The 27,545-nt window shown below is 36.9% G+C and overlaps 1 protein-coding gene across 10 annotated transcripts in view; it reads left to right on the top strand.

The window, feature by feature from the left end:
* Positions 1–27,545, top strand: part of VPS41 (VPS41 subunit of HOPS complex) — a 240,507-nt gene that overhangs the window by 57,784 nt on the left and 155,178 nt on the right. For all 10 annotated transcript variants that reach the window (XM_036247664.1, XM_036247663.1, XM_036247661.1 and 7 more), the window contains 3 exons: positions 13,452–13,526; positions 23,016–23,078; positions 26,924–26,989. In XM_036247664.1, coding sequence (XP_036103557.1) covers positions 13,452–13,526; positions 23,016–23,078; positions 26,924–26,989 — 204 coding nt within the window. The remainder of the gene's footprint in view (positions 1–13,451; positions 13,527–23,015; positions 23,079–26,923; positions 26,990–27,545) is intronic.

The raw sequence follows: 27,545 nt of genomic DNA, 5'->3' as shown, positions 1-27,545 counted from the left end.
GAACATACAAAAGGGGTATCCCATCCAGCAAAAAGTAAGTTAGGAGCCTTTCCAGAGGAGTGGATGTTCATTATCTGTCCCTGTTGTGGAAACATTGAATAGCTTTACAACTTAATTGAAGGGCATCACATATTCTTAATTTCAAGTGAAAGCCAGCAGTCTAGCTTCCTGGTAATTAAAATAATATTTGTATTTACTGATGGTAACTAAATTTACAACCTCTTAATTTTTTGTCTCTCTCATTTATATTTTGGGTTGACTTTTGCATTATTTTGTTTTATTTCTTAACCAGTTTTTCATTATATGTTTATTAATTGTTGTTTCTATCTTTTGTTGTCATTGTTGAAGATTTTTAAATTTTCATAAAATTTAACATTTATTACATAACCAGAATTTAATATTGCTTTGAAGTCAGAAAAGTAGTATGTCCTTCATCTTTTCTTGTAGGATTTTTCCCCCCAGTTTCTTCCCTTAGTATTTGTTATGCATGTTCACTTGACATTTAAAAGTGTTTGGGTTTCTTTCAGTGGGTTTGTGTTTTATTAGCCTTTGGTGGTGGTGGTGGTGGGATGATGTGCTAGGCTAGAATGATGTCTTTAGCTTTTGTCGTAGGACCATAAATAACAAAAAGGGTCCTTATTATTGTATTCTTTTTTTCACCAGAGTTTATGTAGCTTATTGTGTTAAGTGCAATAATAGAGAGAATGTGGCTGTCACTGTTGAGGGAAGAGAAGGTTGGATCAGCAAGGTCAGTTGTCACAGTGGCTGAGTTAAAGTAAGGCTGAAAGAGTTCTCGTTACTTCAGCTCCAGGAAGTGCTTGGTGGCTCCTGGGAGAGTAATTGGCAGCGGTGGGCAACAACCAGTTGCCATGGCGTTAAGGAATAACGGATATGAGGTTGCAGGGGCATTGAGCAGATCTCCCAAGGAACTGGCAGGAGCCTTTATGTCTTTTCTTTTGCTTTTACTGAACCCGTATTTTGAGACTTTCAAGAAAGCCTCACAAAAGTTCTCTAACTCAAGATTACCTGTTGGTAAATTTATTCTGCCTTAATTAATTAATTGATTAATTTTATTTTATTTTTCTTTATTGATTTTAGAGAGAGAGGAAGGGAGAGGGAGAGAGATAGAAACATTGATGAGCCCTGGCCAGTTTGGCTCAGCGGTTGGAGCATTGGCCTGCGGTCCAGATAGGCCCAGGTTTGGTTCCCGCTAAGGGCACATACCTCAGTTGCAGTTTGCCCCTGGCCCTAGTTGGGTTGTGTGGGAGGCAGCCACCCGATGTGTCCCTTTCACGTCGATGTTTCTCTTTCTCTCTCTCATTCTTTCTCTCCCTCCTTCTCACTCTATCTGAACAAAAAATGGGAAAATGTCCTCGGGTGAGGATTAAAAAAAAAGAAAGAAACATTGATGAGAGATAACATCGATTAGCCGCCTCCTGCATGCCCTCCACTGGGGATTGGCCCACAACCTGTGTATGTGCCCTCACCGGGAATCAAACTGTCGATCTCTTGGTAATCGAACTGTCGATCTCTTGGTGCATGGGCCGACACTCAACCACTGAGCCATACCAGCTGGGCACAGTTAGGTGTATTTTGCAGAGACTTCTTAAATCCTAGTGGAAGTCTTGCCTACCTCAGAGTGTAATGTCAAAGAAGAGTAAATTGAGCTTTTCCCAAGTATGAAGAATAGATGTTTGTAATGTAAGTGCAGTTTGCTTGCTAACTGTGACAAAAGAGGGTGAAGCTGCATGGGCAGCCATGTGGATGTTGGGATTGTTAACTAGTGGATCTCTGAGAGAAGGAAAATGAAATCCCATCTTCTATTTCTTATTCATTCCACCCTGTGTCCATGGGGATGCAGCATTTGTGAAGGAATCAATTATCCATTTGTTAGTCAGAGGGGCCTTACAAATTATACATTAGCAGATTGATTTCTTAGGTTCACTGTTGGGGGACCGATAGCTTAAGGTGGGATGATGAGGAGTGTCAGGGGAAAAGAAGTTGCCACAAAGAACACCATTAAAAGCAGCTTTTGAAATGACCATGAATTTATTCCTAATTGAAGAGCTGACATAATCCATACTAAGTGTATTTATTTCAAGCATTTTATATTAGGTAATTGATTATCACATGAGGAGTACATGTTGGTAATTTTGCCTTTTCTTTAAATTTAAGAACTTGAGACCACCTGTCGTGGACTTGGATTTAGAAGGTATATGCAAGTCCTTGCCCCTCCAACTTCCTTGGGCTTCTTTTTTTGTTCCATTAAGGAAACATTTTTGTATGTTCTATAGTGTCAGCTTGACATTATTGATTTTTGAACAAACTCACTTATATTATCCAGAATTCCAAACATGTCTCCATTAGGAATAAAATTGTAGCTAATGGAAAATACAGCTGAGGTCATTTTTCTCAGGTCCTTTACCCTTATCTACATCTACTCCAGTATCCCAGTTTTGCAAACACACCCCTAAATTATATGTATATAACAAGCTTTTGAAAAATCAATATTAAAGAAAAAATCTTACACTCTAGTTTTTTTCTTATCCCCTTTTTCTTTTTCCTTTCTTTTTCTGTTGTTATTGTTTATTTCTGAGAGGAGTGATTTTACACCATCAACAGCAGTAATATTTAAATCCAGTTATTTATGTGTTCTTTATTAAATGTATAGAATTACTATAGAAACTGATATGCATTGTGGTGATACTTGATTATCACTCAAGATAGAAATATGTGCTTTAGGTCCTCAGAATGATTGCTCTAGCAGTCAAGATTAATTTTGGTTTCTTTTTGTCTTTAGATTGATTAATTTGCTACATAATCATTTTTAAATTTTCAGTTTTTGATTATAAACAAAATAAATATTTATAGTAGAAAATTACCAAAACATAAAAAGGGACCACCCAAATAATAATATCTTAACACCTAGATATAATCAGTGCTGATATTTGGGAGTATGTACTTCTAGTGTCATGTATTATATATAAATACCTGTAAATATAATATTATTTATAAACATTGGATTGTACTTACCCAGTGCTAACCAAATTGTGAGATTTGGGGGCACAGTCCCCCATACTCTGAAACCTGCTAAAGACTTCTGACACCAACTGCAAGTTCTGGGGGTTCCCAGATCTGCTCTCATGTTTGTAATTAGTTAAAGGGCTCATGGAACTCACTGACAGCTATTATACAGGGTGTGGCCAAAGTAGGTTTATAGTTGTGAGTACGTGAAACACAGAGTTTATTCCTGTATTAGTATTTACTTACTAATAATTGTGTTGTTTATTTGTATTATTTATCTTCTTATTGGTGTTCTTATTTTGTATCCTTACTTATGATTTATCTTCAGGGTAATGATGGCTGATAGTTTTCCTACTTTTGCCGACCCCTGTGTTCATAATTATGGTTTGTTTACAGTGAAATGAAACAAGTCAAAAATCAGCCAAAGGAAGAGATACACCCAGGGCAGAGCCTGGGATGATTCTAAAAGTGACGCTTCCATTGTACTCGGGACATTTTACCTTCCTGGCATAGATGTGTGCTTACTAGGGCAGCTCACCTTGATGTTCAGGGTTTTTATTGGGGCCCTCTTATGTAGACATAACTGGTTGATGGTTTGTCCACATGGTTGATGTCAGCTTCCAGGTTAACTGATGCTCTGTGACTCAAAGGCTCCACCCTGAATCACAGACTTGGTCTTTATTGAATGGCCAGCCCCCACCTTAAGACTGTCAGGTGTGACCGGCCCCTGCTGTCACATACACATCTCTGTCACTTATGGTAGTGTCACAGATTATCTTCCAGAAGCCATAAGGGCAAAGGCTTGACCTCTGGGCAAGGCCAAATTCTTTTCTATATAAAACTTATTTTTTTTGTTTATGTTTTTAATTTTTATCATTTAGATTCCTTGCTTTTAGAAATTAAGATTATTTTCATTTCTCACTGTCTTACAAAAGAAACCTACTGTGAAAAGCATCTTTGCCAAATAAACTCCTTGGGTATAATAGACAATGCATATTTTAAAGAATTTTTATATTCCTTGCCAAATGAGCTTATAAAAGTTTCTCCAGATTTGAATTTCCACTAGCAGTGTAAGCGATGTATCTACTTTTGTACTTTCTTGCCAAAACTAGGCACTAACATTCTCTTCTGCCTCTGCCCTGGCCAGGTGGGTCAGTTGGTTAGAGCTTTGTCTTGATAGGCTGAGGTTGCAGGTTCAATCCCCAGTCAGGGCACATACAAGCATCAACCAATGAAAGCATAAATAAGTGGAACAAAATATTTATCTCTCTCCCTCCCTCCCTCCTTTCCTCTTTCCCTCTTTCCTTCTCTCCCTTTCTCATAAAAAAAAAAAAAATCAATAAATTAAAAAATAACGAAATTCTTTTCTGATTTCATAGGCAAAAATCTGGCTTTTAGTTTTCATGTATTATTACAGAGGTTGACTCTTGTTCTTGTTTATATACAATTCATACTATTTCTTCTGTGAGTCAACTATCAGTAAAATATCCAAATTTCTTTAGAAACTAAAAAATGTACACTAAGCTGCAAAATTGTTTGCAATGTATATGACAAGGGATAAATACCCTAATGTGTAATAACCTCTTGTGAATCAGTTTTAAAGTTATGGACACACCAATAATGAAACAGTGTCTTTCTCTGGATTCATACCTAGAATTTATAGTTTAGGATTGTAGTTTTTACTAATGTATTACCTAGTTTTTCTCTTCAGTTATATTTGAAGTGGCTTGAGAAATATAAAATATTTTACTTTTTAAATTTTCTTATCCTCATCTGAGTACATTTTTCCATTTTTTTGTTCAGATAGAGTGGGAGGAAGGGAGGGGGAGAGAGAGAGAGAGAGAGAAACATCGACATGAAATGGACGCATTGAGTGGCTCTGCCACCTGCAGGACCCAACCAGGGCCGGGAACAAACTGCAACCGAGGTACGTGCCCTTAGTGGGAACTGAACCCCGGTCTCTCTGGACCGCAGGCCAACGCTCTAACCGCAGAGCCAAACCAGCCAGGGCAATATAAAATATTTTTACTCTCGCTTTAAAATAGGTAAGGGAAGGAGATAGTAAATGAACATGTGCTAAATACCTCATTTTCTAAATGAGTCAGTCAATGCAATTATGTTGATTTTGTGGGAGACATAATTCAACTATAGCTCATAATATTTTAAGATAGTTACTATAATATAGCAAAAGAATAACAATAAAATGGGAAAACATTGTTTTTAAAAATATAAAATAATGTAGCAATTAAGATAGCACTATATGGACCATATGGTTTGTGACTAAAAGAAAAATTACCTCAGCTTTGAGGGACGTGTAGTTCAAGATTATGGAAGTAAAAAATAAAGATGTGAGGAAAAATATATTATAAAAATCCAAACAAAATCTAAACATGTAGGCAATAAAAATGTGAGACAAAGTAGAGTTTAAGGCAAAGAACATTAACTAGCAGAAGGCATATTATATTGATTACATTTACAAGTTAAAGGGAAAATATAGTAGTTATAGTCTTTGATGTGCCAAATTATAGGGCATTTAATATCCAGCCAAAGCGTATTTGACATTAGGGAAAAATGGACAAAATTGCTATTGTTGTTGGAAGATTTTGAAACATGTTTCAGTTTTTGAGAGATCAAGAAGAAAAAAATGATATATAGAAATTAAGTAATACAAGTAGCATGATTAAAAAATATTTTGAGGTCAAATAGAGAATGTAAAAGGATGATATCTTAGGTTTCAAAGAGAAATCAGTAAATTTCTAAAAATAGATATACAAACCACATTTCCTGAATGTTATTCTAGTGACACTAGAGTTTATTAATAACTAGATAAATAAGCAAATAACACTGTCACTATCCTTACAAATGAAATAAAACAAAATGTTAATTTTCTCAAAGAGGAAATTGTAATTGAATTTCACATTTTCTGTTTTCTGATTTATGGCCAATGGTATACTCAAAGGAAAGTACAAATCATTATTTTATTTTTTTTATTTTTTTTTATCCTCACCCGAGGACATTTTTCCATTTTTTGTACAGAGTGGGAGGGAGAGAGAAGAAGAGAGAGAGAGAGGGAAACATCGATGTGAAAGGGACACATCGAGCGGCTGCCACCCGCACGACCAACCAGGGCCGGGGACAAACTGCAACCGAGGTACATGCCGTTAGCGGGAACTGAACCCGGGTCTCTCCGGACCGCAGGCCGACGCTCTAACCGCTGAGCCAAACCGGCCAGGGCGCAAATCATTATTAATTTATGATTAAAAAATGAGCAATTATAATTAACAAGCAATATATTAAGGTCAACAACACTGTTCTAAGACAAAGGAAAATAATATTGATTGAGAATAGAAATTAATATAAAACATTAAAAATACAGCAAATTTATTGATGGAAGTCTTGTTTCTATAAAAAGGCCCTCTACAGCTGACAAACACTTGATAAAGGTAATCAAAGAAAAAAAGGGAGTAAAATATTTGTATACCTGTAAGCTACTGCTATGTGTATCTTTTCATAGTTGTAAATATGAAATCCAAAAATTAATGGTATTTACCTCAGAATTGCTTTGAAAGTTAAATGATATAATATGTATAAAACTTTTAGAATAAAGCCTGAGGCATAATAATTACATAGCAGATATTAACTCAGTAGTAGTAGTAGTATTAGTACTTACATTTAGTAGTAGTAGTATTAAAATATTAGATGAACAAAAAGTAAAATAAAAAGTATTTTCATCATTACGAATTTGAAATGCACTATTTTCTGGGAAAATATAAATAAATGACCATTATAGAACTAGAGCATTTAAGTAGCTTGACAGTCATGGGAAAAAAACATAATCTAAGAAATAACTCATTGAAGTTCTTGATCCCAGACATTTTCATGGACAAGATTTTTACTTTATTTTAAAGTTTTTAATGTTTATTTTTATTATGAAATGTAACTTTAAAAATATATAAAATGTGCAGTGGAACAGTTATAAAACTGTCATGTAACTACACTCTGTTAAGACCATGTAAGCCCTGGCCAGTTTTGCTCAGTGGTTAGAGTGTTGACCAAAGAGTCAAGGGCACATAACTTGATTGCAGTCCTGTCTCCCAGGAGGCAACCAGTCGATGTGTCTCTCTCTCATTGATGTTTCTCTCTCTCTCTCTCTCCCTCCCACTCTTTCTGAAGGTAAATGGAAAAGTGTTCTCAGATGAGGATTGAAAAAAAAAAAAGAGTAGACCATAGACCATGTGATCCTCCTGCTCACAATTCCCTTAGAGGTCCCACTGCACTCACCTGTATAGTAATAACAGCCTAGCTTTTTTTTTTTTCATCTTATACCATCTGCATTCACCCACTGTACACTGTACTGTAGTTTTGTCCATTTTTTTATGTTGTATATATAGGGTCATACATATCAGAAATGAGAAAAGGTTGCTCACTATCATTGCTATTCCCAAAGACTTCTAAGGGGAAAAGTATAAAACTTATTCAAAGAGCCCAGCTGGGGTGGTTCAGTGGTCAACTGTCAACCATGCACCAAAAGGTTACTGGTTTGATTCCTGGTCAGATCACATGCCCAGGTTGTGAGCCCAATCCCCAGTGCGGGGCATGCCGGAGGTGGCCAGTTGATGTTTTCTATCTCCCTCTCCTTCTCCCTCCTCTCTCTAAAATCAATAAAGAAAAAAATATATTTTTAACTTATTCAAAGACACTAAAGAAGGCCTGAATAAATGGGGAAATCCTTTATGAGTACAGATTAGAAGAATCAATATTGTAAATCTATCAAAGGGAAAGTTATCAACATTTCACCATTAAATGAAACTGAAGAATTTTTCTCCTACTACGCTAAGAGTTTTTAACCATGAATGGGTGTTGAATTTCATATATATGTGTGTATATATGTATATATGTAAATTTTTAAAAAAATTTTCATTGATTTCATCAAAGGGAGGGAAGGAGGAAGGGAGAGAGAGAGAGAAATATTGATGTGAGAGAGACACATTGATTGGCTGCCTCCCGCACGACCCAAACCAGGGCCAGGGATCAAACCCACAACCAAGGTACATGCCCCTGACCTGGAATCAAACTCAGGACCCTTTAGTCTGTGGGCCAATGCTCCAACTGCCAAGTCAAACTGGCCAGGACTATATATATGTTTTTTTATTTTTTCCATCACCATTTATTCCCTTTATGCCCTTTTCTCCCTTCCCCCCAATCACCACACTTTGGTTCATGTCCATGAGTTCTTGAATTTCATCAATACTTTTTGCATCTATTGAGATGATCTTTTAATATTCCTCATGTATTTTATTAATGCAGAAAATATAATATATTGATTAATTTTCCTATATCAGCCTTGTATTTCTGGAATAAATATGGCTTTTCTAAATATGCTCACTTCATTAATATTTTCTCTAGGATTTTTCTGTTTCTGTTCATGAGAGATTTACTTATTCTTTTTCTTTCTCTTAACATCTTTGTGGAGTTTTGTTATGGTAAGGTTGTACTGGCCTGGTAACATCAGTTGGAGAGCCATTTCCTTTTTAATCTGTTCTCTGGAAGAATCTGTGTATGACTGGAATTTTTTATTCTTTGAACTATCTTTCCTGATGTTAATATTCTAGATAGTGAGTTTGATAATAAATACATAAGTAAAATACATAAGTAGTAAGTAATAGTTTACTGACATAAGTAAAATATGTAAATACATTACAATGATAAGATAGTCGTAAGTGCTAAGGAGAAAAAAGAGGAAGCAGTGAAGGAATATTACAATGTTTGGGTGAAATGTTGAAATTTTAGATCATATGGCCGGAAAGTGTTTCTGAGAAGAAGACTACCAGTGAAGAGCTGGCAGAAAAGCATTCCAGACTCTGGCAAACAGTTGCAAAGGCTCTAAGGCTGGAGGGCATTGCGGTGGGAGGAGACAGAACAAAGCAGAGTAGATGAGGTCAGACCTTGAAGGGAAGGCTATAGTGAGATCATTATATGGGTGGGAATGTCAGGCCTGTGTGCGGTTTAACGCCCTTGAAATCAATCACAGGCTTCACCAAATAAGCCTGACCAAATATAGCAGGCTAATTTTTAAGTTGATAATTTTGTATGGCTCTCAAATGATGTTATAAATATCCAAATGTCCCTTGGCAGATAAAAGGTTCCCCTTGAAGAACTATCAGGTTATAGTGAAAACTTTGGATTTTATCTTGAGATGGGAGGCCATTAAAGGGTTTTAAGCAAAGGAATGACATCACCTGATCAGCTTGTTAACAGTATTGCTCTGCTGATTTGTTGAGAATGGTCTTCTGGGAGAATTAGGGCAAAGTAGGTCCACTAGTTAGGAGACCATTATGATAATTCAGAGAATGATGATGGCTTGAACCAGGATGGCAGCTATAGGAGTGAGGAAAAGTGGTCAAAGTCTGGATACATTTTGTTTGAAGAGATGATAGAAACTGCTGATAGATACATATAGATTGTATAACAAAAGTCGGAGTCAAATTGCCTCCAAGGTTTTTTGCCCTGAACAACTAGAAGAATGTGTTAGTCCTTAACTGAGAAGGAGATACCATCAAGAAGGGTTTTTTAATGAGGAAGTATCAGGATGTTGGTTTTGGATGTGTTTTAACTGAGATGCTTATTAGGCATCCAAGTACATGTATAAAATAGGCATTTCTGTATATTGGTCTGAAATAGGGAGAGGTCCAGTTTGGAGATAGAAATTTAGGAGTTATTTCATGGCCTGATAGAGAATAGCAAGGTAACCAGTGTGGATGTAAAAGAGATAAGGTGGAAGGACCGAACCATGAAATACAGAGATCAAGAGATCAGGAGTGGGTGGGGGCAGGGCCCCAGCAGCAGGGAGGTTCCCTGTGGGGAAGGTAGTAAAAGAAAAGGTGGGGAGAGGAGAGAGAGAGAGAGAGAGATCAGGAATATATACCCAAAGAGACTGAGAAGAACCAACTAGAAATGTAAAAAAAAAACCAGTAAGCGTGGTAATCTGGAAGGAAAGAGGAGAGAGTTGTCAGGAGTGTTACATGCGTCTATTGGGAAAAGAAAGTTAGGATTGAATAATGACCATTATATTTAATAACGTGGGGCACATTTTATCTTAAAATTTACATGGGAGAATAAAAATTCTTGAAAAAAGCCAAGGAAAGTATGAAGAGTTGTGACTGGATCTTGCCACTACCAAATATCAGAACATAGTATATACATTCTATATAATTAGATCAGTGTTGAATTAATATAGCACTGGACAAAGAGACCACAGTTGAAAACCTAGAAGGTTATTTCAGTATATATAAACCGTTATTATGTAATAAACATAGTTCTCTTTAAAATGAGAAGGATGGATTATTTAATAAATGGGGCTAGACCAGTTGGACATCTATTTGGAAGAAAATGAAATGAATCCTATTAGTATTAAAGACTTAAATGTTTGAAATAAAGCAGTAATCATATTCCAAAAAATAGCACACTACATATATAATGTCTGGGTGAGCATTTGTACCAAGACCTTATATTCTAAAAATAGAAAGGAATTTGACAAGAAAACAACAAACATGTAATAGAAAAATGGGTAAGAGATGTGAACAAGCAGTTTGCAGAAGAGCAAATTAATTGGCCAAAAGACTTAAGAAAAATATTTGTTTATTAGTAGTCAGGAAAGTAAATAAATGAATATTGATCTTTGGCAGAAGTGTAAAAAAAAACTTTTGTTAATAACAGAGATATGAGGGAAAGAGGATTCTAATACTTTGTAGATATGATTTTTCTCCCTAATATTGCTTATGTGGGGGTACAAACAGATTCTACTTAGAAAGAAACACGTTGTAATGAAGTTTGCTTCATTTGTGTGTAGAATACCACTGGGTGGCTTAGACACTGAGTTGTAGTGACTATGGTTGCAGAATGCTCACATAACTCTTGAGGTCTCATTTTCCTTGTTGTGAGGTGGACATAACCATCTATCTGTGCTGACTGCTTTCCCCTGATATTGTGAGGATCAGCTGCTGTGTCTGTCAGTCTTTGAAAATGATACATAGTGATTCAGGGAATATTATTAGCACAGGCCATGAGCTTTTAAAAAGTACACGTTTAAGAACAGATACAGATTATGTAAATTTTGACATTAATGTGAGAAGAAAATGTACTTCTGAATGTAAGTTGTAATGTCCAAGAAGGGCCTTGTAAAGGATTGCATTCTGCATTGAGGCTGAATTTTGTAGTCCTGGAACTGCACTATATAATAGAACTTTTTGTGGTAATGAAAACCTTCTGCGATGTGTGCTTTCTAATATGGTAGCTCTAGTCACATATGGCTGTTGAGTACTTGGCATGTGTTAGTGCAGCTGAGGAAATAAATTCTTAATTATGTTTAATTTTAACTTATTTAACTTTCTATATAAGTAGTCATGTGTGGATGGTACCATATTGGACAGGACAAGAAACCTTGACATTGATCAGGCTCCACATACATATTAAATTATAGTTTGAGGTAGATTATAACCAAATGCCAATTGTAACCATCTACAGAGGTACTTGGGATTTATATTTTCCAAGGGTAAAATGGGTATTTAAGTGTCATTTGATGAACAAAAGATTCGAATATGAAGACTGTTAACATAAGATATTTATTGTGGAAAGTATTTATCCAAAGAATGTAGAAGCCGAGTATTCAGACTTCTCAGCCAGAACTGCAGGCATGCTGGCCTAGGTGCTTTCCCTATTCCGCCTTTGTTTTGTTTTTGTCTTACTGTCCATCATAGCATTCTTTTTGAAGGACACTTCTTCACCTCTCTCAAGGTCAGAGTCCTGCCTCTGTTGTTTTTCTGTTGTGATTCTTATCCATGGGCTTCAGTTTATTCTGTAAAATGAATCAAATATCTCTCTTCAATGTCCTTTCCTCTTCTAACATTCTGAGACCTTTTAGGAAGGTAACTTGTATGGTGATTTAGGAATCAAGATGAGAGGATTCTGTGGCCATCTGTCTTAGCCTGTACCACGGGAATCTCTGTCAGCAGCATCAGTCAGTCAATAAATGGCCTTTTGAGGGCTGGGAGTCTTGGTCTGCCCTCACCTTTGCTTACTACTCTGAGTATTTTCCACTGGAGAAGGATCCAACATTCAGTTTTATGTATTTTCATTTATTATCAACAAGCCAAACTATTTTAGGATTTATATATGTATGTGTGTGTGTGTGTGTATTTATACATACACACACATATATATTATATATATACACACACATATATATAATATATATATATTTTTAAAATCCTCACCCCAGGGTATTTTTCCATTTGTCTTCAGGTAGACTGGGAGGGAGGGAGGGAAACAACAGTTGTGAGAAAGGCAAATCGATTGGTGCACGGGCCCTGACCAGGGCCGGGGATTGAACTTGCTACCCAGGTATGTGCCCTTGACCAGGAATTGAATCCACGATTCTTTGGTGCACGGGCCAACACTTTTAACTACTGAGCCTCACTGGCCAGGGCGAGCTTGTCTTTTTTTAATGTCAGCATTCACTAACTTTTACTTCTGTTAGAATATCTATTTGCATGAATATTTTAGTTATTAAACAGTTGGCTACATAGAGAACTGGAAAGCTGTGAAAAATATTAAAAGTACAATTGTGTATTTACACTTGGGGAAAATACATTCAAAGTAGAAAACCTGATTCATATCTTAACAGATTTTTAAATTTGAGATTACTCAAAAGAATGAGGGATAACAGAGTTGGTTAATATCATCTAGAGCCTGTGAATTTCCCCTAGAAAGTACTAAGTACAAAGTATAAATAAAAATTGATTTAGTAATTCATAAGAGAAGGACAAATAGATTGACTATTGAACCAAAGTAAAACAACTAAAATTTTTCTTTATATCATGATTTTTATTTTGGCTTTTGTTTTGTCCTTTTAATGAATTTGGGAAAGAATTTTAGGAGCATGGGATAAATAGAACAGAACAAATAAAAAGGCTTATAACATGTACAAAAATAACATTTTAGGGACTTCAAGTGTGTGAAATAGACAGTTTGGGGAAATTTTAGGTTTTGGGATATATTACATGTCTGAGAACAAAGCTGTATTTGACCATTTTACTTTGCAAAAACAAAATATATTTTCAGTTCATGCATCTAAAGCAGCGGTTCTCAACCTGTGGGTCGTGACCCCTTTGGGGGTCGAACGACCCTGTCACAGGGGTCACCTAAGACATAACAGTAGCAAAATTACAGTTATGAAGTAGCAACAAAAATAATTTTATGGTTGGGGGCCACCACAACATGAGGAACTGTGTTAAAGGGTCACAGCATTAGGAAGGTCGAGAATCACTGAAAGTAATAGACAACTTGTATTACTTAATTTTACAAAGATTCGAGGTATTTGATTATTGATACATTTTTTTCTAAAGATTTATGTGTTGTTTTTTTAATAGAGTCCTGTGAAGATAAATCAGATTAGCCTGGATGAAAGCGGAGAGCACATGGGCGTGTGTTCAGAGGATGGCAAGGTATGGCACTGATGTGGTCACCTTGAAAGCACTGCTCTCGAACTGGAGACTGGGCTGCTACCCAACTCCAAGTGCTTGGAAAAGCAGTCTGCTTACTGTATACCTGCATTAGGAGAAACTAGCTTATTCTTTTTGGATATGGACTTGCTTCCGATTGCTCATAACTAAAGTAAAATATATTTTTCACAAATGTGCCTTAGGAAAAGTAATTACAAGAATGTCAATAATGTAACTAGTATTAATCTGATTAACAGCTGTGGCAGGGGGACGTGTCACCTTAATCATTACTGCTGTGCCACTTATACTTCAGTGAGTAGTCTGCAGTTCCTGCAAGACAGTAGTTTAATGCCTTTCTGCCATAAATCCACAAAATTGGATTTTGTGGGCATGATTTCTGTGGGCCGGTGGTTTTCATTTTCACACAAGTTATAAATGTTTCTCTTGAATTATAGAATCTTTTGATAAGCAATCATAGCTTATCAGAAGAATAAAGTGTCTTACAATGGCCACATTAAATAAATGTAAAATCAATATATGTACAGTTTTCTAAAAACCTAGCACCCACTTCCTCGATCGAGGACATACATCATTTGTGCTGTGTATAACTAACAATTATTAGTGCTTCTTGCTGATGTTGAGCAGTGACATTTAGTGGTCATGGTGATTGATTTTCCAGTTATAAGAGTGTCTTTTGTTTTTCATTCGATGGAAGTGTTCTAATGTTGGTTTGCAATGATAAAATTCTAATGCACAGTGTATTTAAGATACTTTTCTAAAATAACAGGTTAAGAAGAGAGTGCATCAATACTCATTAAAGAACCTTACCTATTCCTGACTGAAGAAAGCAGATTTTGTAATCTAATTTTGCATTTTTATGTAATCTAAATTCAGTGTGCCATTAGGATCAGTAAATTAAAAACAATGTACTCAGTATAAAAGATTTATACCCATTTAATCTGTTAGCAAAAGAAAAACGAGGCCTTCTTGACATACAAGAATGTATTTTATATATCTAAGCCTAATTTTTCTTAAAGAGTCTTTTGAAATAGTAATGGGAACACTTATGCTTTTCAAAAAGCACTGTCAAGTTTTACAGTGCCTTCTGAAATACAGAGAGAAACCAGACTGTCAGAGAGAGATTGGGGAGGAGTTGGTACGTGCAGAAATTGAGAAGAGTTACCCAAACTATTGGAACATGTGTATATTTATATGTTTGTAGGAAAGATCATCTTCATTTGGTTTTCTTAATGATGAGGAATTCCTTCTGGGCTATTATCAGTGTAATTGAACTAATTTACTGAAAGAATATTCTATTTTTTAATTGAAAAACATTTTTTACTAAGATAATCCATGTAGGAATTTTCAAAGCTTTAAATGTTGAAGAATTACTATTTGATGTGGCAAAGTGGGTATTTTAACTACTATTTCAGGTGAATAATGAGAAGACCCTCATATTATCTCCTGGAATACACTTCTTGGCAAACACCTCTGTTTTTCTAGTTTAGTCAAATTTATAACTGTTGTATTTTGTTGTAGATCCATGATAGATTTTTAAAAATGCTTTTCTTATACATTTTATTAGTATTGTAGAATTGAAAACAAGTATTTCAGTGCATATTTTTACGTAAGCTAGCCTTTACCCTGTGTTAGTTGGTATTATGAAAATTGAGTAGCCAGTATAGAGTGAGTGATCTAGAAAAGTGGTTAGTGATGATAAAACAAAGATTATTACATAAACTCCAAATATCTAGATGAATGCATCTTTAAAGGGCTGTTGTGATTTTTCTTCCTGTAGTTTATTAGGACTCCTAGATAAATAATTACTTATGTTCTATTTCAAAGAAAACCTTTGATATTTCTATTCAGTTTTAAAGTCATAATTCTAACAGTTGTTTAAAATGTTCTGTTTATTCAGCTGGTGCTCATTTCTGTCTTTATTCCATTGTTTCAATGTGCTTGAGTTCTAAATTTTGAGATACACACATCTCTCTCTCTCTCTCTCTCTCTCTCTCTCTCTGTGTGTGTGTGTGTGTGTGTGTGTGTGTGTGTGTGTGGTTTCAGTTTACTGGCATACATTTATTTTTAGGGTAACTTTATGATAAATACATACAAGGTTTATTATCTGATCTGTTACATATATTGCTTCATACATAAACTAGAATCAATTTAGTATAGAGTTCAGGGTTGAAATATTTTCTCTCAAAATTTTGAGGATGCTGCTCCCTTTTGTCTGACCTTCATTTTTGTAGACATGTCTGAGGCCATTCTACTTTTGTTCTTTCACAAGACCTTTTTAATTTTTTTCTTGTCCTGCCTTGGAGCTCAGACTAATAACAGTAGCAACAACGACGACAATAAACGGCCCTTGTAACGCAGTTTGCTAAATTATGTCTTGTTTGGGTCTGTTTTCATTAATTTTGTCTGGAACACGGTAAGTTCTTTTGATCCATATTCTGAACTATTGTTTTCATTGCAGGAAAGTTTACTTCAGTTCTGATTTTGATTATTGCTTCAGTTCCATTTGTTTTCATTTCTTTGATGAAACTCAATAATACTTAGGCTGGAGGCAGTGTTGTACAGAGGCTAAGAGCAGAGCTCTGTATTCCACCTTCCTGTGTGCAAGTCCTACTCCCTGTACCTTGTCGGGCATGTTGTTTGCTCTTCCAGTGCCTTCGCTTCCTCAGCTGGGCAGTGGGCCCAGTGGGAGTCCTGCATGGGAATGTCTCAAGGTGTCAGGTGTATGTATGGTGAGCTCTCCACCTAGATTAACCATTTTTATTGCTAACCATTTATTTCTTAACCCATTGTAGTCTGGCCTCTTCCCCTCTCACATTTTTGTACCTAAACTTTTCAAGGTAAGAGGATTAATGGGTTAGCACTATTCACCTTTCCCCTCTTTCCTAAAATATGTAAGAAAATTGGCCATATTGTGTGGTACATACCTCCCCCCACCACATATGTGCTTTGCTTTCTCATTGTTTTTATCCTTTTATTTCTTTGTAGTCAGGGAGTATTCTTCTACTTGTTTGTTCCCTTTGCTGATTTGCTTTTCTTCCAGCATCAACTTCATTTTGTGAAGTAGGGTTTTATTGCATTTTGCATTTTTAATATTTCTGAAATCTTTCTGTCCCTGCTCTATTTTTATATTAGCCTGATACATATTTAATTTTTTATAATCCTATTGACTTCTTTTTTTTAATTTAATATTTTTTTATTTATTGATTTTAGAGAGAGAGGAAGGAGAGGGAGAGAGAGATGCAAACATTGATGAGAGAGGACATCGATTGTCCACTTCCTGCATGCCCTCCACTGGGGATCGGGCCTACAACCTGGGCATGTGCCCTGACCAGGAATTGAACTGGCAACCTCTTGGTGCATGGGTCAGCACTCAACCACTGAGTCACACCGGCCAGGCTATATTTAATTTTTTAAATTACAACTTCTTATGTCATAGAGTGTCAGGCAGTGACTAATGGTTAAGAGTGGAATTACCTGCCACTGTGTTCTAGATCTGTGATGTCAACTAAGTTATTCATACCTCCCTGTGCCTCAGTCTATTTCCATCTCTATAAAATGGAGGTAATAGTACCTACCTCATTGAGGAATAAATGAGTTAATATATGTAAATTGTTTGGAAAAGTACCTGGAGCAGAAGAAACACATAGTAATTATCAGCTGTTATAATCCATGTCATCATCATCACCATCAATAACATCATTCTATCTTTCTGCTCCAGATTCATGGAGGTCTTTTCTTCTTAATGAGATCGCCAAAGAGTTTTCTAGTTTTTCTTTTTATGCTTACCCGAGGACATTTTTGCATTTATCTTCAGATGGAATGGGAGGGAGAGAGGGAGGAAGAGAGAGAAACATCGATGTGAGAGAGACACATCGAGTGGTTGCCACCCACATGACCCCAACCGGGGCTGGGGACAAACTGCAACCGAGGTATGTGCCCTTAGCAGGAACCAAACCCGGTCTGCAGGCCCAACTCTCTAACCCTGAGCCAAACTGGCAGAGCTGTAATTTTACTTTCTTCTGGTTACTATTAAAACATTTTTAAAAGCATAGTTTCTCAAAATTTTTGGAATATTGTTCTACAGTATTCTTTTTATAGCCCTTGCATGTGTTTTTGTTGCTTGTTTATCCATTTCAGAACAAGAAGAGCTCTTTCTAAACCTGTGTTAGAGAAATTCATGTCTGACTGCTCTTTGCCCTGCCTGGTATCAATTTTGGTGTTGTAGAATCACTTCTAAGCTCCACACGGGGCCTGTTAATGAGCTCAGTTTCCTCTGACCAAAGGTAATCAGTTAAGGCAGCTGCTCCAGAGTAAAGTGGGAGCCTCTCTTATCATTCCTCCCTGCCCTCTGATACTCCGCATGTGTGGAGAATATGAAAAGCAGCCATCTCCCCTGTGAGGGTCCCTTCAGCTACCTCCCTTGACATAATGACAGTTTACATGTTCTAACTGTTGTTATTTGTAAGCTGGGGTTTGAGAGAGGCTGTTACAAGGGAAGTATCAATTGTCAGGGTAGTTGACTCTGGCCACCTCACTCAGAGTCACTGTATGTCTCCTGGTCTGTCACCTAATTCTCTGGTTGGCAAATACATAGAAATCCATGCTAAAGTGGAGAAGGATACATAACCTTTCTTACTGTTTCATGAGGGTAGTTTTTCTTTACTTCAAGCAGTAAACACACATTGCATACCTTCTATGATTCTTATATGTCGCTTTGGTTTTGTATTCAATGAGAAATCCTCTAGGATTTTGCAGTAGACTAACTACAAACAGGCTAATTGTTCTGAATTTTCTATTTCTCTTCATTAGGTATTTTGGTGACAAATTGGAAGAGTTTGTTAGTGCTGCTATAAGGGGATACCATTTTCAAAGAATCCTCTCTATTTTAAGCTTTATGTGATTCTTAGATGAGGTCTTCCTAAAAGCTCTCTAGGCTGTCATTCAATGGAATCTTTTCACAGATAAGTGTGCTATTCACTAACAAAATGGCAAAATAAATAAAGAGGGAAAGAGAGCAAATGAATGAGAATTATTTTGAATTTTATTAGTTTTAGTAGTATAACTTGTGATCAGTCAGTTTGGGCTCTTGCATAAGTGAAATGAACCGAAACATTGAAGGTTTTGCAAATCACCCTGCTTGTACTGATAAAGTTTCTGACATTTGCCTTGTGAATTTGTATTGTTTTTTATACTGGAGAAGATAAGGGCAGTTGAGGAAAGTGTTATTCAGTTAAGCATAGTAATAGAGACTGACCTAAGAGTTCTAATTTTTGCCGCCTGTAGCGAACACTCACTCTTGCAGCCCCTGCTCTGGGTATGACAGAATTTTTGCTTCTGACTTGTTCTCAAGGGTAGTGATGAGTGTTAGCCTGTTTGCTAAGAACTTCGGTGATTTGTTCTTTTTTCTGTTTATTCCTCCTCATCACTCTACTATTAAATCTTCAATATGGGTTCATAATTTTAAAAAAATATTTTTAATTAATTTTAAAGGGAGAGAGAGAGAAATTTTGATGTGAGAGCAAAAGATTGATCAGCCACCTCTTGCATACTTACCCACTGGGGATCAGCCCGAACCCAGGTATGGGCCCTGACCTATAATCGAACCGGCAACCTTTCAGTACATGGGACAGCACCCAACCAACTGAGCCACATCAGCCAGGGCTGGATCAATAATTTTTATTTTATTTTATTTTACTTTATTTTTTATCCTCACCTGAGGACATTTTTCCATTTTTTGTTCAGATAGAGTGGGAAGGAGAGAGAGAAAGAGAGAAACATCAACGTGAAAGGGACACATCAAGTGGCTGCCACCTGCAGAACCCAACCAGGGCTGGGGATAAACTGCAACCGAGGTACGCGCCCTTAGCAGGAACCGAGCCCGGGTCTCTCTGGAGTGCGGGCCGACGCTCTAACCGCTGAACCAAACTGGATCAATAATTTTTAAAGGAATAGTTATCCCTGGCAATTTATAATTTAATTTTCACTGTTAGATTCACAATCCTAATATATACCTTCTCATTTATTGATACCTCAGTCTTTTTCAATAGGATTATACATCATTTATTTACATTACAAATACTTTCCCCTACAATTAACATCACTTTTGTTTTTAAAATAACCTTTACTTTGCTATGGGCAGAAGGAAGTTTATCCTTTTGCATTAGTACTCTGCTTGAATTTTCAACCTTTGTCATAGAGTTACATAATTCAAAGCCCTAATATTCACCTTCACTTTAGTTTGGCAGATATTTGGGACTTCAGAACATTTTTTTACTATTCTACTTTTCTTATACTTTAAATAGAAAGATATATTTATAGTTGCAAATTTTAGGCTATCTCACATAATGACATTATGTAGAAAAATAGGGCTTGGAACACTTGTCCTGCTTTTGATGACCTTACGCAAACCATTTATTTTTCTGCAGAACTGTCTGTTGAGCTGGCAGGCTGGGGTTTGCTCTCATACCTTGCAGTGCTGCTGTCAGACAAGAGCAGCAGAGCAGGATAGTCAGTGCTGGCTGCGTCCTGTTAGTCCTGGACCTTGTCAGATACAATTCTACCCCCAGGAAGTTTAACTTGTCTAGGGTGGGGTCTGGCCACTAGTAACTGTGCAGTCAGCTTTCAGAACCACTGAGGCAAAGCATGTGGAATCATTATGAGATATGTTAGTAGTAGTAATACAAGATTGGACACAGGACCATGTTGTCACATTGTTGTACAGAAGGGTAATAGCTTACGTTAGAAGAATTTAAACTTCCTAGTTCAGTATGAATTTATATTGTAACTTCAGTAAGGTGACCACTTATTGATTTACTACATTAAGATTCAGATGATATAGTACCACCCCTACTTTTACTCAAATGTCATGGATTTTGGGGGATCAATCAGGTTAAACTTGCCTTGGGTAAAGTAAAACTCTGAATGCAATGCTCTTCTTTCCTACCTCTTAAGCATCATTTTATAAGAAGTCTATTGCATGTTATGCTTATACATTTATGTAAAAGTAGTGCTTTGATACCCTCTAACTGGGGGAGGGGGAATGTCTGACCCGTAGGCCATATAAGGCCTGCGAAATTAATACCAGCTAACATCACATGCCTCATCAAATTAGCCTGACTAATTATAGCAGGCTAATTTTTAAGTTGATATTTTGTAGGCCTGTGAATGATTTTATAAATATCCAAATGGCCCTTGGCAGAAAAATGGTCCCCCCCCCCCCCCCCGTAACAATGAGAAGCAAGGTGGTGGTAGTTGTGGGCATAAGTGTATTGTCATGTTAAGAATACATTCTAGCCCTGGCCGGTTTGGTTCAGCGGTTGGAGCGTCAGCCTGCGGTCCTGAGAGGCCCGGGTTCGGTTCCCGCTAAGGGCACGTACCTCGGTTGCAGTTTGTCCCCGGCCCTGGTCGGTTGTGCGGGTGGCAGCCACTCGATGTGTTCCTTTCACATCGATGTTTCTTTCTCTCTCTCTGTTCCTCTCTCTCCCTCCCACTCTAACCTGAACAAAAAATGGAAAAATGTCCTCGGGTGAGGATTAAAAAAAAAAAAAAAAAATACATTCTAGCCCTGGTGGGTGTAGCTCAGTGGTTTAAACATTGGCCCCCAGACCACAGGGTCTTGGGTTCGATTCCCGGTCAAGAGCATGTACCTAGGTTGCATGGTTGATCCCTGGCACCAATCGGGGTTGTGTGGGAGGCAGCCGGTCGATGTGTCTCTTTCACATTGATGTTTCTCTCCCTCCCTTCCTTCTTCCCTCCCTTCCATTCTATCTAAAAATCAATGGAAAAATATCCTCGGGTGAGGATTAACCAAAAAACAAAAAGAATACATTCTAGTGGACTACTTCAGGGTAAATCAAATTCCTTCTGTGTTACATTATACCATGTGTTGTTCTTGAAACCCAAATGACATACTTGGCACAAGGATATAAAACAGTAGTCACAAAATGAATGGAGTGTCCAATAGATTTTAGCTTTTCATGAATGAATAGATTTGTCTCCAGAAATTATAACATAAGTAAATTTTCCTCTTTGAACTTGCAACAACTTACCTACTCACAACTTACCAAGATTACAAAAAAAAAAATCAAAAGTCAAAATAGTTTTATATCTATTTAAGAAATTGAATTTGTAATAAAATTTTTTTTTACAAAGAAGCCATTAGATCTAGATGGCTTCACTAATGAATTCTTAATGAATTTAAAGAAGAAATAATACCACTTTTCTAGAGATTAGAAAAATAGTCAACACATCCTAAGTGTTGGGATATAGTTCTAAGTGGCTCTAGTAGTTCCAAGTGTTTGCGGGCTCCTGGAATTTTTATGTTCTGCTAGTGAAAGTGTTAATTGATCAACACCAGTTTGTGAACTAGTTTGTGTATTAAATGTGAATAGATGCATAACCTCTACTCAGCATTTTTATTCCTAGTTACATAAATGTGTATATAAGTGCACGAAAAGAAATGTAAACAGTGTTGATTGTAGCATTGTCATAATGGTCCCAGTCAGGAAACAAACAACTTGAATGTTTGATAGAAGATGGATGATACATAAATTTCACACGTTGAAATACTACACAGCAATGAAAGAAAGCATCTACTGCTGTATACTACGGTATCAATAAATCGCACAAAGAAAATGTTGAGCGAAAGAAGCCAGTAAAGTAGCTTATGGTTTTATTTTCATAAAATTCAGACACCACCGCATGTTACCTGTGGCTATCCATTTCAGAGTAGCAGTTAGGTTGTGACTGGGAAAGGATGAGAAGGAGCTTCTTGGGTTCTCCTTGGTCTGGTTCATGATTGCAGGGGTGTGTTCATAGCATACAAATTTGTGAAGCTGTAAATTTATAATTTGTACCCTTTGCCATATATCTATTATTCAGGGTTGTTGTTTTTTTTTAAGTAAACAACTCAGAAAAACGATTAAGTATAAACAAAGTAGCCTGGAACAATGTTAAGGGAGACACTGATAAGCAGAAATTTAAATCCTACATTTATACATTCTCAAAGTATTCAACATAAAATTGTAAGTGAAGTACAGTTTACCTGATTTCTTCACACATTGATCCACATGGTTGAGTTATATAGGGCTCAAAGAAGAAACTCCTTTTTCCTTTAAGGCAGGAAAAGAATTCCTTTAGGGATAGCCTGTGGGAAGCTCATAAAAGAATACTAATAACCTATTCATTAATGTTTTATTTTTTAAATTGGCAGCTTTTAAATTAAATGTGTAGTGAATAAAGGGAATTCTATCTATTAGATGCTTATAAAGGCTTAATTGCAGTAGAGTACTCTCACACTATTATAATTGTTTTCATTGGATGTGTAGACCACAAGGTGGAATTGGAATAGAGACCACAAGGCCTTAGATTATTAAATGTTTTATACTTTTAGGGGAAGTATGTGTTCTCACTGACCCAGCAACCTTCTTTGTTGTTGTCATGGTGAAATGACAGGATCTGTTTACTTTTTAGGTACAGGTATTTGGACTATATTTTGGAGAAGAATTTCATGAGACTTTTGACTGTCCCATTAAAGTAAGTATTTAGTAAATTTTCATTTTTCTAAGGGTTTTCTCAGTGAAGGCCATAGGAATACAATACTTTGCGTACTACCAATTTTCAATTAATTTTGTTAGTAAGCATCTATTAAACATAATGTACTATTTGATACTTTAAAGGAGTATAAGATGTATATTATGTGATTGTGATCTCAGTTTATCCTCAGGAATATTCTTGTAGTGGGTGAGATCACATCACACAGACACACACACACACACATACACACACAGAGTCTGTGATTGAAGACTCAGGTTGGTAAAAACAATATTAAGGAGTCTGAAGTTACTTTTAGTTGTTTTTGTTAGTGATAGCTTTATTTTATTTTATTTTTGGAACGTGCCCCTAGTGGGAACCAAACCTGGGACTCTCTGGTCCGTAAGTCGATGCTCCAACCGCTGAGCCAAACTGGCCAGGGCAGTGATAGTTTTACAATGAGTAATGTTTGGACTTTAGTAAGTAGACAGAGCAGATGGGAAAGTTGGCTTTCCATGTGGAAGAACAATATAATAGAAATGGAGAGGCTAGAAAGTTCAAATTATGTTCAGGAAGTGGCAAATGGTGTAGTTTAGATGGTGCATGAAATACTGACTTTGCAGGATTGCTGAATGGGCAGGTTGGGGCTAGTTTTATATTCAGGCTAAGGAATTTGGACTCCATCTGATAGATAAGGAATTGAATTTTAAGGACAAAGAAGTGACATAAACTGAGATAAGCTTAAGGAAAATTAATATGATGGCTATATATAGTATAGACTGGGAGGCTGATAGCTAAAAGTCAGGAAGACCAGTTTTAAACAGTTATGTTTAACTAAGTTAAAGTGATTATTGTGGTTGTTAAAGGAAGAGATTATTATTTTTTTTCACTTGTTCATTCTAACATTTATGCATTGACAGGTAAAGGGAAAAAGGATCAGATGGTGTTTTAGAAAGCCAAAACTGTCAGAATAGAGAGTGATTTAAGCAGGAGAGTGACTGGGAACAAGAGACAATTTAGAAGGCTAATGCAGTACTCCTGGCAGGGCATTACCGGGATCTCAGGAAAAAGAGCAATAGTGAGTGCAGGCATACCTCGGAGATATTGAGGGTTTGGTTCCAGACCACTGCAATAAAGCAAGTATTGCAATAAAAGCAAGTCATAATCTTTTTGCTGGTAGAGAGTCTTGACTTCAGTTTGTTAAAACACAACACTTGTGAAGCTCAATGAAGTCAAGTGCAATGAAACAAGATACGCCAATATTCAAGATGGAGTAGAAGAAATGAATTTGGAAAGCCTTTGGGAGGTAGACCTAATAAGCCATAGTGAACGACTAGATGAGGGTAATGAAAGGTGAAGGAGGTGAGAGTAAATCTATGTTCTTGCTTTGGCCTTGGTGTGAGAATGCTATCTTGCAATAAGGGGTGATTTGAGTAGGGATGTTGCTGATTTGTTTTTGAGTTTAGATAACTGTAGTACATCTGTTAGGAATATTATGGAGGTTTTGGAATTTGAGTGTAGAACTCAGGATGGAGATTGACCCTAAAAACACAAAGTTGATAACCACAGTTGAGTAAGATGAAACTACTTTTAAAGGTATTATCTAGTTGAAAGTTAAAGAGTGAGCAGAGAAGAAAACTGATGATATTCTAGAACCCTCTAAGTTAAAGATTCAGGCCATGAGGAAAGGGGTGGTGAACAACAGTGAGGGATCTAAGAAGCATCAGTTAGAGGGAACAGAGGAGATCCAGAGAGGAGTTAGGAAGCCAAAGGGGAGAAAGTTTCTAGGAGGAATGAATTAGGCAGTGGTGTGGAAGGCAGTGTGGAGATTACATGAGGCGAGAATGGAAGCGGCATTTTATTTGGTCCTTATAAAGTCAGTAGAGGCCTTAGTGAAGACCATTTCAAGAGCAGGAAGATCACTGTATATTGCAAAATAAATTAAAGATAAATAGAAAAAAAGTAGTACAGACTCTTTTTTCAAGAAATTTGGTAACGTAGAAGAGATTATCTGGTGGATAGAGAGAGGGACAGTGAAGACTGAAAACAAAATAAAGGGAATACTTAGTGGAGCAGCAATAAGGAATGGGATCAACCACCTAGGGAGGGAGGGTGGCCTTGTAAAAGAGTTCTGCAGCCTCTGCCTGTGAGACCAGCACGAAGAGGTGAGCTGAGGCCAAATATTGCTGAGTTGGGTGGAGGAGAAGCAGCACTTAAGGGCAGTAACCCTGACAGCCTGGTTTTCTTAGAGCTAAAGGGGAAAAGGGGTAAGATGATGTAGTTGAGTTACATAGAGGATGTCTAGAATAATAGTTGCTATCTAGAGTTACATATTTATAAGAACACTAGAAGAACTTTTATGAGTTTTGAAGTGTATCAACAGAATGAATAAATGATATCATTGGTATCTAGGGTAGATTAGGAAAATGTTGAAGGGAAGAAAGGCTAACCTGGGAGGGAGGAATGGTTAGAGAAAAGAGGAGTCATGCTATAAGCCCTAAAAATCACCATATAGAAGAAGAATTTATTCCATTGGAGGGTGGAAACGTATCAGTTAATAACATAAAATGTATTCAGTTGAAAATATAATTCTATGGATTGTTTTAGTGCCTGGAAACAGACTTTGTGTTAAGTTAGAAAAAAAGTTCAAAATGTATTGGCGATTATATGGGTTTGGGAATAAGAAGATACAAAGGTAGAGTATGTGCAGTTTTTCAGCCACAGAAGGGAGCCCACCCATAGTCTGGCACTGAGTGGTGCCAGGAAACCTTTAGAAAACTACTAGCAAATGACATGGGAAGTGATGGAGGGGGGTGGAGAAGCAGGGGGACAGAAACTGAGGGTGGAGGTAAAAGGGAAGGTCCTGAATGATTAGCTCCATAACTCTGGGGCTTTTTTTTAAATCCTCACTAGAGGATATTTTTCCATTGATTTTTAGACGGAGAGGGGAGGAGAGAGAGAGAAACATTGATGTGAGAGAGACACATCGAATGGTTGTCTCCTCCTCAACACCAACTGGGGCGGGGATGGGACTTGAAACCAAGGTACATGCCCTTGACCAGGAATAAACCTGCCACTCTTTCGTCCACTGGTGATGCTCTAACCACTGAGCAAAACCGGTCAGGGCAGTTCCTATGGGTCTTTGATGTAACTACACTCAAATGTTTCTGAGGCTGCATTGCTCTACCTATTCCACTTGGTTCCTTAATCATTGAAAGACATTCTGGACAAGGAAGGAGCCCATTGGGTTCTTTCTCTAGCATCTTTTTAAAATATTTTTTCTTTATTGATTTTTAGAGAGAGAGGAAGGGAGAGAGAGAGAGAGAAACATTGATGAGAGAGAACATCTGTTGGCTGCCTCCTGCATGCCCTGTACTGGGGATCAGGCCCCCAACCTGGGCATGTGTCCTGACTGGGAATTGAACCAGCGACCTCTTGGTGCATGGGTCAACACTCAACCAGTAAGCTAAACCAGCCAGGCCTTTCTCTAGGATCTTTCTGTGAATTATATTCAGTTGCAAATATTTGTGACATTTTACTGCCTTGATTGACCTACCTCGTGGTCTGTAAGGAGAAAGTGCCTACTCATAGACTCCTTACTCAGCCGGAAAGTAGAACTAACTCACTTTCATTTTTTATTTTTGACCTGGCTTCATAGAAGAAATATTTCACACAAGAGCAAAACTCAGACATCCTCAATTGTTGCAGAATACATTACCTGAATACATTACTTCCTACCAATATATGAGGTTAATTTTTAGATTATGCTGCCTATAATGTGTAACGAGTTTTTATTCTGTGCCTTAACTCTGGCTCTTAAACTAGTGTCGGGTCCTTGCTCCCTGCAGATCGTCGCAGTGCATCCGCACTTTGTGAGATCCAGCTGCAAGCAGTTTGTGACTGGAGGGAAAAAGGTAAATGCTGTCTGCCGTCATAGGCAGTCTTTGAGGGGGTCTATGTTTGCTCTTTAATTTATCCTTAATATTTTTATTATTTCACTATTCATTAGGATACATTTTGAGAAATAACAATTTAATGAAATCATAAGACCATCATCTCTTGGGAGAGGTGTGGCCCAGTGTTTCTCACTGACATTCCTTTGGAGTAGCTTCAGGGCAGGAGAAAAAGAGAGGTTGTTACTCAAACTACCACCTAACTCTTTGAGATACTGTCTGTTCCACAAAAAAGAGGTAGCATTTAAAAAGAACAAAATCAGTGTTTTTTTTCCTTTGTAGAAAATCTCTTGCAGGCCTTGATAACGTTTTAGAACAATTCTGGCTATTTTTACTGATGTGTTCCTGGTATATTGTATTATCTTAGTGCCATGGTAAAAACGAGAGTAAAATAATCTTTTTGTGCATTTACATGTCTGTTTACAGATATAGTAAATTGTAAAACAATATTTCTGCTTATAGAATGTTAATTTTTTTCTATTTTTATTGACCGGTGGTATTTTTAAAACCATTTTTT

Source organism: Molossus molossus, unplaced genomic scaffold (assembly GCF_014108415.1).
Source record: "Molossus molossus isolate mMolMol1 unplaced genomic scaffold, mMolMol1.p scaffold_m16_p_7, whole genome shotgun sequence".
NCBI classification, from domain to species: domain Eukaryota; kingdom Metazoa; phylum Chordata; class Mammalia; order Chiroptera; family Molossidae; genus Molossus; species Molossus molossus.
Note: the sequence above shows the minus strand (reverse complement) of the source record. Positions and strands in the feature narration are given on the sequence as shown.